General features: G+C 38.8%; 1 protein-coding gene across 2 annotated transcripts; it reads left to right on the plus strand.

Moving 5' to 3' along the window:
• The first annotated feature begins 1,515 nt into the window (after nucleotides 1-1,515).
• On the plus strand, nucleotides 1,516-12,578 carry LOC109872725 (mucin-15-like). 2 transcript variants are annotated; one of them, XM_020464028.2, is made up of 4 exons: nucleotides 1,516-1,627; nucleotides 3,022-3,850; nucleotides 9,664-9,837; nucleotides 9,978-12,578. In XM_020464028.2, exons 2-4 carry the CDS (start codon nucleotides 3,043-3,045, stop codon nucleotides 10,097-10,099), a joined length of 1,104 nt encoding a protein of 367 aa, XP_020319617.1. In that variant the 5' UTR covers nucleotides 1,516-1,627; nucleotides 3,022-3,042; the 3' UTR covers nucleotides 10,100-12,578. The 2 variants fall into 2 exon arrangements, with proteins under 2 accessions (XP_020319617.1, XP_020319621.1); XM_020464032.2 differs by having other exon boundaries at nucleotides 1,528-1,627; nucleotides 3,027-3,850; nucleotides 9,978-11,796.
• Nucleotides 12,579-13,065: the final 487 nt, after the last annotated feature.

Genomic DNA, 13,065 nt, shown 5'->3' on the forward strand with positions numbered 1-13,065 from the left:
CGGTTCCTCAACACATGGGCCCCTCAGGGGTGTATGCTCAGTCCCCTCCTGCACTCCCTGTTCACTCATGACTGCACAGCCAGGCACGACTCTAACATCATCATTAAGTTTGCCGATGACACAACAGTGGTAGGCCTGATCACCGACAACGACGAGACAGCTTACAGGGAGGAGGTCAGAGGCCTGGCCATATGGTGCCAGGAGAACAACCTCTCCCTCAATGTGAGCAAGACAAAGGAGATGATTGTGGACTACAGGAAAAAGAGGACCTAGCAGGACCCCATTCTCATTGACAGGGCTGTAGTGGAGCAGGTTGAGAGCTTCAAGTTCCTTGGTGTCCACATCACCAACAAACTAACATGGTCCAAGCACACCGAGACAGTTGTGAAAAGGGCACGACAAAACCTATTCCCCCTCAGGAGACTGAAAATATTTGGCCTCTGACCGCAAGGCACTACAGAGGGTAGTGCGCACGGCCCAGTACATCACTGGGGCCAAGCTTCCTGCCATCCAGGACCTCTACACCAGGCAGTGTCAGAGGAAGGCTGCTCAGGGTTTTATTTTCTGTCCAGACATTTATTTTATATCTTGGATTTGGGTAGTTTATGGCCTTTACATATTATATGGACTTTCATGGTCATGCTGCTCTTCTGTGGGCACGATGGCCTTTGTGAACACCAAGCGATGCCAGAGGAAGGCCCAAAAAATTGTCAAAGACTCCAGCCACCCTAGTCATAGACTGTTCTCTCTGCTACCGCTCGACAAGCGGTACCGGAGCTCCAAGTCTAGGTCCAAGAGGTTTCTAAATAGCTTCTACCCCAAGCCATGTGACTCCTGAACAGCTAATCAAATGGTTACACCGCTGCTACTCTGTTGTTATCATCTAGGCATAGTCACTTTAATAAGTCTATCTACATGTACATACTACCTCAACTAACCGGGGCCCCCGCACATTGACTCTGTACCAGTACACCCTGTGTATAGTCTCGCTAGTATTATTTTACTGCTGCTCTTTAATTACTTGTTACTTTTATTTCTTATTCTTACTCATATTTTTTTTTAAACTGCATTATTGGTTAGGGGCTCATAAGTAAGCATTTCACTGTAATGTCTACACCTGTTGTATGCGGCGCATGTGACTTATAACATTTGATTTGATTTGATTTGATGGACGCTGTACTGCCCTTTTGTTGCCATGACGACAGAAGCCATTCCACGATCACAAGGGAGGAATGTTCCCGAGGACCTGGGCTCCGCCCAAAGGGGGAATTCAGGTGCTGCACACCTGGAAACCAAACTGAACTGAAATAAACTGATGTGTAGTGTACATCTCAGGAACACAGAAGATAAGCCGTAAAACCATGACATGTCTAAATAACCTTAGTTACCCTATAGCCAGTTCCATATGACCATTTAGGGATTGTCTGGATATCAGGGTGTGTTTGTGTCAGGTGTAAAATCAGGTAGAACAGGTTCCTGGCTGTTCTGATCTGAATACCCTGCACTGCCCTCCCCCTTCCCTAGCCTATTGTTCCCTCTCTCTCATACGCTGGCTGTTTCACTGAGAGATCTCACTGCATTCCGCACACCTGTTAGCTGTAACCACCTGACCAAGCACCAGAAAAAGGTACGTGGTGATCGTGATTTTAGTAATGTAGAGCTATTTCACAATTTCTTCTGTATGGGAGATGTATGGTAGACATTGAATTGTGTGACCAATATATGTGTCTGGTACAGTTTGATTAGTAAAATGATAACGCCACCAAAACGAATTAGGAAAATCCGTCCGATTGCAAATGCCATACCACTTTCAAATGAAACAGAATGATCATATTGAGGTGTTGGTGGGTTAAATTTGTACTTAGTAGTTGTCCACGAGTCAGGCAAACCAATATACATGTGTCATCTCCTCCAGACTATTGTTTTATGCAGATTAAGGTCATTGTCAAGTGTATATGTTTTTTTTTGCATAATTTGCTGAGGGGACTCAAATGGTGTTAAACCAACTTTATTTTTACCAAACCAAATATGTAAAGTTGGAAGAGCACACGAACCTAACACAAAGATACTCAGAGTGATTGAAGGAGGATAACATTTCGTCAAAAATATGGTCTACAGAGACTGAGTTAATCATGACACTTTCTCTATGCTTAAATGTAAATCAAATTAAGTTATTAACCCCAACAGACAGAACACATTATTACAGATATGTTATTTTATTTCTATCATGCTATCAAAACCTAATCAACCCTTGGCTTTATGGATATTTCTGAAGGGGAAATGCTAGGTAGACATTCATGTGTGCTTTGAAAACGCTTCTGAATGTGTATTTAGCATGCCAACAGGCAATATCGCTGTTCATCCCAGATTGACTCAACTAAAGTACATGGGAGTCTCCCCATAGTTACACCCTGAATGATTATTGCATTGGCATTCCTTTAGTCTATTGTCCCCATAACTGAGTTGGCAGACACTCTATAATACAAGTTCTGGGAGATTTGATTAGAAAAACATTTGCTTCTATTCAGGGGAAATAATTGTCCTCCTGACCCTGAGTCAGCCTTAACAAAATTGAGATCAAAGCTAAACTGATAGCATCAACATTTTATCTCCTGGATTGGTATGAATAGATAATAATTATATTAAAAGATAACAATAAAGTCAAATCAATCTACCACCCATAGAGAGCTTGCTTTTTTTGTAGTGTAGGGTGAGCAATTGTTCCATAACATGGGGAATATAAAATACCATATGGGAAACTTGGGAATTCATAAAGTCCTTATCTGGCCTTAATCAGTTGAACTATTCATACATACTTTAATTGCTGGCGACTGGTTGCTTAAGAAAAATGATGTACATTACTGTATATTCTTTATTTATAATCAATAGTGACCTGCAGACCATGGGACATTTGGGCCAAAATGGGATAATTAAGAAAACAGATTTGACATTTGTGGAGAACCAACCTTGACTCAATGTATCTAACAAAAATATTTTGTTTACGTGTTGATTGTTGTTCAGAACAGGAACTAGAGACGGGATATGGATCTTTACACAATCATCAGTGCTGTTTTGCTTCTGCAACTGCAAGGTTTTCATGTGGCCTTGCTCCAGGCACCAACAGACTCTCCAGGACAAACGATTGATCAAAGTTGGCTTCGTCAATTGGTCAAATCCAAGCTAAACAAGACAACATCACAAGCTCAGTCCAATGACATTGTTGATATGACCCTGGAGGGCACTGAGTCAACAGATTACTCTGAATGGGTTATCGCAAATGGCTCTGTGTCATTTAGTGGGGAACAGGACAACATCCAGGACACAAATGAGACTTCAGGTGGTGTGACAATTGGCACCACAATGCCACCAGGGTTGCCAAATGCTACAGCAGAGGAACCCCCAGAAACCACTGTTGCACCAGAACCCCCAGTGAGTGTTGCCTTAAACTCAAGCCAAGTTTCCAATGCAACCGGAGAGGACAGTGGATTCCAAACTACCACCACTACTGCAATCACAGAAAACTCAAATGGCTCTAATTCCATGTCCAATTACACTGAATTAAATGAGACAACCACAGCTCCAGACACCAATAGCACAGAGCAGATTGGTCCAGATCCTGGTGCTGAGAACAGGGTAACCAACAGTACAGAGGACTTCCATAATGTAACAACTGCAGTACCAGAGCCATCCAGTGAACCATCCACAGCTTCCCCCTCCACAAAGCTTCCCTTGGACTCCCCTGGGACTACAACTGCCAAAATCATCCCAGAAACTACAACAACCACAGGTCCCAGCACAATAACAGCCATGATGGAAACTGGTGCCGCTTCAGGAAGCAACTCTGCGAGAGGTGAGGAGACAGTGTTCCAGCGTCTAAATATCTGGTACATTCTTTGTCTCGAGGGTACTGCTGTGTGCGCCTATAACCTACTTACTTGCTTGTTCAAGTGAGCCTGTAACAACTTTTAGGGAGATACCAAGAGATCACAACAATTTAAAGTCGGGTGTGTTCACTTCATTTAACCACTGTGATATTGTTTTAAATGTTTTGGGAGAGGCATTAATGCATGAGTCAGCAACCAGACAGAGCAGTCAAAAGTTACAAATAACCACACAGTATCAGATTTGAACATAGGAGGGACCTAGTTAGAGAGTTACACAATACCCAACAACACTCAAAGGGCACTTATGATATATCATCATTGTCTTTTTTACACAAAGCTTTCTTTCCAGTCTCTCCCTGACCCACATTTGACGGATCTCTTTTCTTTTTTGTTACTTGTTAAAAAAAAAGTCAAAGCACAAACTCCCCTTCATTAACCGGCTGGGTAGGGTTGACTTTCAGAAAATACTTGCATGCCCACAGTAAGTGGAGGCTTCCATTACAAACACCTTCTTCGGGGGACGAAAGACCCCTATGCTAGCTTGGCTACAGGAAGGAGGGGGTCAGTAGCTGAGGTTCGTTGCTGCCATACAGGGCGTGAGAGTACTGCTCTCCAGTTTCTAACATACCTAACAAGGGTTTATTTGAGTGGGTGATTGGAGACATTCATTAAAGGAGGATATCCCCAATTTTGACAGGTTATAAATGATGTACGAATAGATCCTCTTGTAATTCAAACTCAATTACATCCTTTTCAAACACTTACACATTATTTGCCAGGTCCAGTCATGGATTTGAATATGTAGTAACTACATCTATCAAACTGTAAAAACTTGGAAATGTGTAACGAAAAACAGTGTTACCTTTGAGAAGACCTCATCATACATTTCAGCCAGTGATTTGTTTAGACTGTGGCTGGTTTGACCTGTTTGTTTACCTCATTTGCATGTTGCTTTACAGATATTCCATGGTTAGTACAGCTTACTAGTTATGCATCGCAGTCTTTATAGGCAATGTTTATTAATCTATTGACAACCAATACTGGCTAATTACCTTTCCTTTAGGGAACATGGAGTGAAAAGGTGTAGCGTTTCCCACAACCATGTCACACAAAAGTAGACAATATCCGGACCTAGATCATATCTTCTCTATTCATGGATTGACCCACCGTCACTTGGTAGCATCATGCCATTGTTACACTAAACATAAAAGGTTCCTGGAGGATCCTTTAGGTGTTCTTCAAATTGATTAATTAACCCCTAAGTTATTCGAAGAACCCTTTAAAATGACTCTGGCATGTTGATGTTGGTGTCCTCTGTAGGTTATCCATAGCCAGAATGATCGGACAGGTTTCCTGTTATATTCATCAGAGGTGTAGGGAGAGTGAAGTTTGTGAATACTAAAAATACATGTAATTCTACAGATGATTAACAAAACATACCTTGGTTTTTGTGTTAATGTGAATGGGGGGAAAAAAACGGTTCACCTTTGACAAAGGTTTTCATACACATACCTTGTCCATAATGTAGAGGGCTCTGGGATCTTTATTGACGAGGTAAAGGATGGAGAAGATGGCTGTTTAAAATGAAAACTGTAGATGATACATGTGATCTGCATAACATTATGAGGCAAACCACTACTAATTGTACAAACAAAGACAAACACAAATAACTACGCAGTTCAGTAATCTTTGCCCAATGCTGCTATATCCTTTAACATATTCTTAACTTTTTGTTGATTGATATCCATTGAATCGTGTCCATTTTCTGTCATAGAAAGAATTGTAAAAAAGGGACAAAGTGTCAAGCAGCCATTTGCACAAATATGAAAGATAGACAGTATAATCATAAAATAATATCAATTTAGATCATACTAGGGAAAAACCTTACCTTAAATTGAGGAGATCTTTCAATTTTTCAGTTAAATGCCTGCACCTGCTGTCGTCTCAAATTCAATTCCAAATGTTTCAATTGGGTAGTAGGTTCCTGCAAGAACCCCCAAGAACCAAAGCGGTTCCTCTATGAACCCAACCTCATATGTGGTTCTTGGAAGAACCTTTTTGTTGCCATTTTTCAGTTCCAAGAACCATAAGGTTCTTCAATGAACTTTGAGGATCTTAGAAGAACCCTTTATGCACTCCTAATTTTTTGAGTCTACATTCTAAAAAGACCTCAGCCATAGTGGCCCCCAAAAGTCAAGTGGTGCCCAGTCATTCCAAATGGTGACTTTTAATCTAAATTACACTACATTCTTGGGGAAAAAAGGTGCTATCTAGAACCTAAAAGGATTCTTCGGCTGTCCCCAAAGGAGAACCCTTTGAATAATTCCTTTTGGTTCCAGGTATAAGTCTTTTGGGCATCCATGTAAAACCCTTTCCACAGAGGGTTCTACCTGGAACCAAAATGGGTTCTTATTTTGTTCTTATTTTCTTATTTCAAAATTGTGTAGTTCAGTCCTTGAGCTGTTATTTTCTATCGATGTTCTGTATTATGTCATGTTTTGTGTGAACACAGGTAAGAGGAGCTGCTACTTCAGCAACAGCTAATGGGGATTCTAATAAAATACCAAAAAATACCAAATACCAAATTTACTTTAGACAAATGGCAATGTTGCCATTAGCTAGCAGTTCATAAAAAATACCTAGCAATTCTAGAGTTAGCTAGATAAAATCCGAAGCTCTCCCCTCAATCTTAGCTAGCTAGCTAACGTAATACTACATCTAATGTCAATCTGAAAACATCACAATGATGACAAAAGGTTTTCCTACTAATTATGTTCCTCCTTTAGAAATGGCAATGTTTTCCCAAGCAACTATAATGCACTTCTTCATCAGTGCCAATCGACATTGCGTTTAGTCGGGAGTCAGGCTTAAACAGCCAAAACAATATTTTGACGAAACGTGTAACACATGAATATAAATACCCCCCTTTCTTCTAATGTAAATGCAGGGTGTGCTCCTTTTTATGAAATAAAAGGTGTTGTGAGAAAATAGAAACGCAAGTGAGGTTAACAAGCTTGGTTTTCAGATAAGGAGATGTCAGGGAAGTAAACATTTGAATTTCCAAATGTGATGACTGAGATTGTGAAAGCTTTTTCGAAGAGGGGAAACTGTTGTTCATAGTAAACATGTTGTTAATCTTATTAACATATTGACTAGTCTGGTACTTTTCATTTAGTTGTATAAAGTTTTATCAAAACTGCCCTTGGAATAGTTAGATCTCATCTTCGTATACCACAAACCACATTATGCCCAAAAATACAGTAGTATTATGGTAAACAGGTTTCCATGGGTAACACAAACAATCCATAGTCCTCTTTGCTTTATCTTTTCGTGGCATTTTTATCAATAAAAGTCACAAAATTAATGAGTACAACCTAGGTGCTGGATCCAAGGCATAAGGAACTGAATTTCTATCAATACATTAGCAGAACTAACACAGCCTGTAAATGCATTTCAGCCATAATGCTTTTCCTCTTAGGGGGTTGGTTAACGTAATTCAATCAGAGATTCAGGGAGAGCATAATTTAATAAATCATGTTGGTCAAATGTTTTAAAGTATTCACACACCTTCACTTTTTTACATATTTTTTTTAATTGTCAATTTAGTCAACGATCCAGACACAATACTCAAGGTGGAAGAAAAATGTGATCCAAAAAATATATATGTAAAATGAAACACTAGTTCAACCCCCCTGATTCAATACGTATTAGAATAACCTTTGGAAGCAATGACAGCTGTGAGTCTTTCTGGGTAAGTCTCTAAGAGCTTTGCACACCTGGATTGTAAAATTCTTCAAGCTCTGACAAGTTGATTGTTGATCATTGCTAGACTGCTGTTTTCAAGTCTTGCCATAGATTTTCAAGCCAATTTAAGTCAAAACTGTAATCAGGCCACTCAGAAAATAATACATGTCATCTTGGCAAGCAACTCCAGTGTTTTGGCCTTGTGTTTTAGGTTATTGTCCTGCTGAAAGGTAAATTTGTCTCCCAGTGTCAGACTGAAACAGGTTTCTTCTAGGATTTTGTCTGTGTTTAGCTCTATTCCATTTATTTTTATCCTAAATAACTCCCTAGTCCTTGCCGATGACAAGCATACCCATAAAATGATGCAGCCACCACCATGCTTGAAAATATGAAGAGTGGTACCCAGTGATGTGTTATTTTGGATTTGCCCCAAACATAATGCTTTGTATTCAGAACAAAAGTTAATTTCTTTACCACATTTTTAGCAGTATTACTTTAGTGCCTTATTGGAAACAGGATGTATGTTTGGATTATTTTTTATTCTGCACAGGCTTCCTACTTTTTGCTTTGTCGTTTAAGTTAGTATTGTGGAGTAACTACACTGAACAGAAATCTAAATGCAAATAACATAGGTCGAATATTCACTCAAGACATTTCAGCTTTAAATAAGTTATTCATTTGTAAAAAACTAAATTCTAAAAACTAAATTCCACTTTGACATTATGGGTATTGTGTGTAGATCAATGAATCAAAATCTCAATGTAATCCAATTTAAATTCAGGCTGTAAGAGGACAAAATGTGGAAAAAGTCAAGGGGTGTGAATACTTTCTGAAAGCACTGTATCACTTCCGTGGTAATTTCACAAATGACATGAAACGGCAATGAAATACTGATACACTTTACACTTCATTTGACTGACATTGGTTAATTATTGGTTTCACTAATTGGTTCAACGTGATTAAATAGATGGAAAACTTTTACTGAATTGCAATAAAACCTGTTATTTTCACGCATGGCTTTTGCACTGATTGTGGCGGCGTTATTACACGGCTGGGAAATAGATCTATTGAGTTGAGACTACTCATGCAAAAGGGTGCTCTTTATGCACATTTATTTTTAAACATACATTTTGCCCTCAATTACAGGAAGAATGGTACTTTATTTGGATAGTCACAAGTAGATGCTTTGTACTGTATATGATTTGTCGATGTTCAATAACTGTCAACAACATTTCAACTTACTATCCACTAACCCTAACCTTAACTCTTACCCTAACCCTTATTATAAACCTATCCCTAACCCTAACCTTAACTCTTACCCTAACCCTTATTATAAACCTATCCCTAACCCTAACCTTAACTCTTACCCTAACCCTTATTATAAACCTATCCCTAACCCTAACCTTAACTCTTACCCTAACCCTTATTATAAACCTATCCCTAACCCTAACCTTAACTCTTACCCTAACCCTTATTATAAACCTATCCCTAACCCTAACCTTAACTCTTACCCTAACCCTTATTATAAACCTATCCCTAACCCTAACCTTAACTCTTACCCTAACCCTTATTATAAACCTATCCCTAACCCTAACCTTAACTCTTACCCTAACCCTTATTATAAACCTATCCCTAACCCTAACCTTAACTCTTACCCTAACCCTTATTATAAACCTATCCCTAACCCTAACCTTAACTCTTACCCTAACCCTTATTATAAACCTATCCCTAACCCTAACCTTAACTCTTACCCTAACCCTTATTATAAACCTATCCCTAACCCTAAATGTAACCTTAGGAAGTATTTGCTTATCAACAGCCACTTTGTTGATCGTTTTACCATCTGTATATAATCTACAGTATATGGAACTATCCAAATAAAGTGTAACTGGAAGAATATTTAGAATTACAGAGATATATCATCCCAGACAACATTTTATTGCACCATATATTAGAATTGCACCGATATTAGAATGTTGTATTTGCAATGTATTTCCCTATTTTTCATGTATTCTTTTTGATACATTTTCTAAAGGCTTGGCCTCAGATGCAGTGCAGAACAAGAAGAGGAATGAGGCATGGGCTGCCATCCTGGGCATAGGAGTGGCAGTGTGCTTCGTGGCGATGGTGGTCTACGTCATCCTGAGAAGGAGAGACCGACGGGATTTCACACACAGGAAGCTTGTTGAGGAAATCCCCTCAGACCCAGGTAGGAAGTTCCCTTAGAGATATTTCCCTTTTAGGATTTCCTGGCATATTTTCTATCTGATAGAACTGGATCAATAATAGGAAAGCTCCTGTTATCCCATCGGCCATGCAAAATGTCACATCTCTGTTTCTCACTCCTAGTTCTACGACTGAACAACCCTGAGCCTGTGGACTTGAAATATGATGGTTCCGCCTACTACAATCGTGGACTCCAAATGGAAAATATCCCAATGGACCACTTTCCACAAGGACATCAAAATTGAGAAGGACTCCAAGACTAACCTTAAACACTTTAAAGGAGACTTTCATATACAAAATACTTATTGAGACCCGACATACGCATTAACGTGCATAAGTCTCTATAGCAGAATGTCAAGTCATGGATTTACTGCACCCTAATGCATTGGTTATGTGGGTTTGTATATTTTTCTAAATTCCAGGAAACTTTGAGATTTTGGAAATGTGTTAGGAATTTATTATTATTTTGGAACATTTGAATAATATGTTTATATGTTTTTATTTCTAAAATGACATTGGTTTGGAAGGAAAGTTTTTACATTTGCTGGGAATATTCCCATTCTTTGTTACGCCTAGGACGAATACTACCTTTACATAACTTAGACTTCCACATAATTATCGCATTCAATGGGAGAAAACGTCATGCATGGATCTGAATGTAGGATTCTAGACACTTCAGCACAGTCTATTATAGAAGTACTAAAAGCCCAAAATTAAGTCTTAATTGTCTGCTATATTTCCAAGATGGTTCGACAAAGGTAAAACATTTCTTAGACATGAATACCTACACTCAAATAAGGTTATTTTTGTACCTTACTCTAAATGACAATTTAACCAGAGGTCATTTCAATATAAACATAAATGTTTGATTTTTATTGAACCTTTATTTAACTAGGCAAGTCAGTTAAGATATATACTTCAAGAATCATGTCCATAATTATTGAGAAAGAAAGAGATTTAGTTTAAAAAGTAATACAAATACATCTAAGAAAGATAGCAGGGCGGCAGGTAGCCTAGCGGTTAAGAGTGTTGGACCAATAACTGAGGTCGTTGGTTTGAATCTCCATGCTGACTAGGTAAAAAAATGTGTTGATCTGCCCTTGAGCAAGGCCCTTATAGCTCCTATAAGTCACTCTGGATAAAGTGTCTACTAAATGACTAAAATATAGATGGGGTTCAAAATGATTGGCACCCCTGTTTTCAAAACTCTAGCACCCTCCCCCTATGAGTATAATGACACCCTTTTTCCCAGTGGTGTAAAGTACTTAAGTAAAAAAATACTTGAAGTACTACTTAAGTAATTTTGGGGGGTATCTGTACTTTACTATTTATATTTTTTGAATACTTTTACTTTTACTTCACTATATTCCTAAATAAAACAATGTACTTTTTACTCCATACATTTTCCCTGACACCCAAAAGTACTCGTTACATTTTGAATGCTTAGCAGTACAGGAAAATGCTCCGATACACGCACTTATCAAGAGGACATCCCTGGTCATACTGTCTGTGATCTGACATACTCACTAAACACAAATTCTTGGTTTGTAAATTATGTTTGGAGTGTGCCCCTGGCTATCCTTAAATAAAATACTAAATTAAATTAGCTTAATATAAGGAATTTGAAATGATTTATACTTTTACTTTTTAACAATTACATTTAGTTTTGATACTTAAGTATATTTAAAACCAAATACTTTTAGACTTTTACTGGGTGACTCACTAATACTTGAGTCATTTTCTGTGAAGGTATCTATAGTTTTACTGAAGTACGACAATTGGGTACTTTTTCCACCACTGCTTTTTCTAAAATGTTTAATGAGATTGGAGAACACATTGGGACGGATTCAGGGCCGGCCCTCTCATTAGGAGGCCACCTATGGTGGAAGACACACCTCCAACAAGACATAAAACCTCATAGATACTGAACAAAATGGGTGGGCCCACCCACTTGGACCCACTTGGGAGCCAGGCCCCCAGCCAAACAGAATATGTTTTTCCCCACAAAATATCTTAATTATAGACGGAAATACTCCTCAGTTTCATCAATTGTCCAATTGTCCGGGTGGCTGGCCTCAGATGATCCCGCAGGTGAAGAAGCCAGATGTGGAGGTCCTGGGCTGGCGTGGTAACACGTGGTCTGCGGTTGTGAGCCAAGTTGTGCGTACTGCCAAATTCTCTAAAATGACGTTGGAGGTGGCTTATCGTAGAGAAATTAACATTCAATTCTCTGGCAACAGCTCTGCTGGACATTCCTGTATTCCTGCATGCAAATTGCACGCTCCATCAAAATTTTAGACATCTGTGGCATTGTGTTGTGTGACAAAACTTCACATTTTAGAGTGGCTTTTTATTGTCCCTAGCACAAGGTGCGCCTGTGTAATGATCATGCTGTGTAATCAACTTCTTGATATGCCACATCTGTCAGGTGGACGGACTACTTTGGCAAATGAGATATGCTCACTACAGAGATGTAAACTAATTTGTGCACAACATTTGAGAGAAATAAGCTTTGTATGGAAATTTCTGGGATATTTTATTTCAGCTCATGAAACATGGGACCAGCACTTCATATGTTGTGTTTATATTTTCGTAAAATTCTGCACAAAAACAATGACAATTTGTGAAAGTGAAAGTAAAACAAAATACAACCAAATGTCTCTCTATCTCTCTCTCTCTCTTGCTTCTCCTTAATTTTGGAAGAAATGAATTTGTTCAAAACTGCTCAACTATTGTCTTTCTTTCTCTTTGAGTCAATTACTCATGATATTTTATGCACTGCAGTGTTAGCTAGCTGTAGCTCATGCTTTCAGTATTAGATTAATTCCCTGATATTTTCATTGGGTGGACAACATGTCAGTTCATGCTGCAAGAGCTCTGATAGGTTGGAGGATGTCCTCCGGAAGTTGTCATAATTACTGTGTAAGTCTATAAAAGTGGGTGAGAACAATGAGCCTCCTAGGTGTAGACCTTCAATGCTAAACAGTGTGTTTTAATCAATTATTTGGTGACGTGAATATACTTAGTATAGTTTTATCTAAAAAAAGTTTTTTTTAATGTTTCACTTTTAAAGAAAATTAAGTTCACTCCCCCCTTTCTCCTCCAAGGAGCCTCCACTGCCCAGTAGCATATGGCTTTTTAGGTGAGCGCTGATGCCAACCTGTAATTAGCAGTGCCCACTTTGTCAAAGGCAGGGGCACAAAATATTTAA

Source organism: Oncorhynchus kisutch, linkage group LG3, assembly GCF_002021735.2.
Source record: "Oncorhynchus kisutch isolate 150728-3 linkage group LG3, Okis_V2, whole genome shotgun sequence".
NCBI classification, from domain to species: Eukaryota; Metazoa; Chordata; class Actinopteri; order Salmoniformes; family Salmonidae; genus Oncorhynchus; species Oncorhynchus kisutch.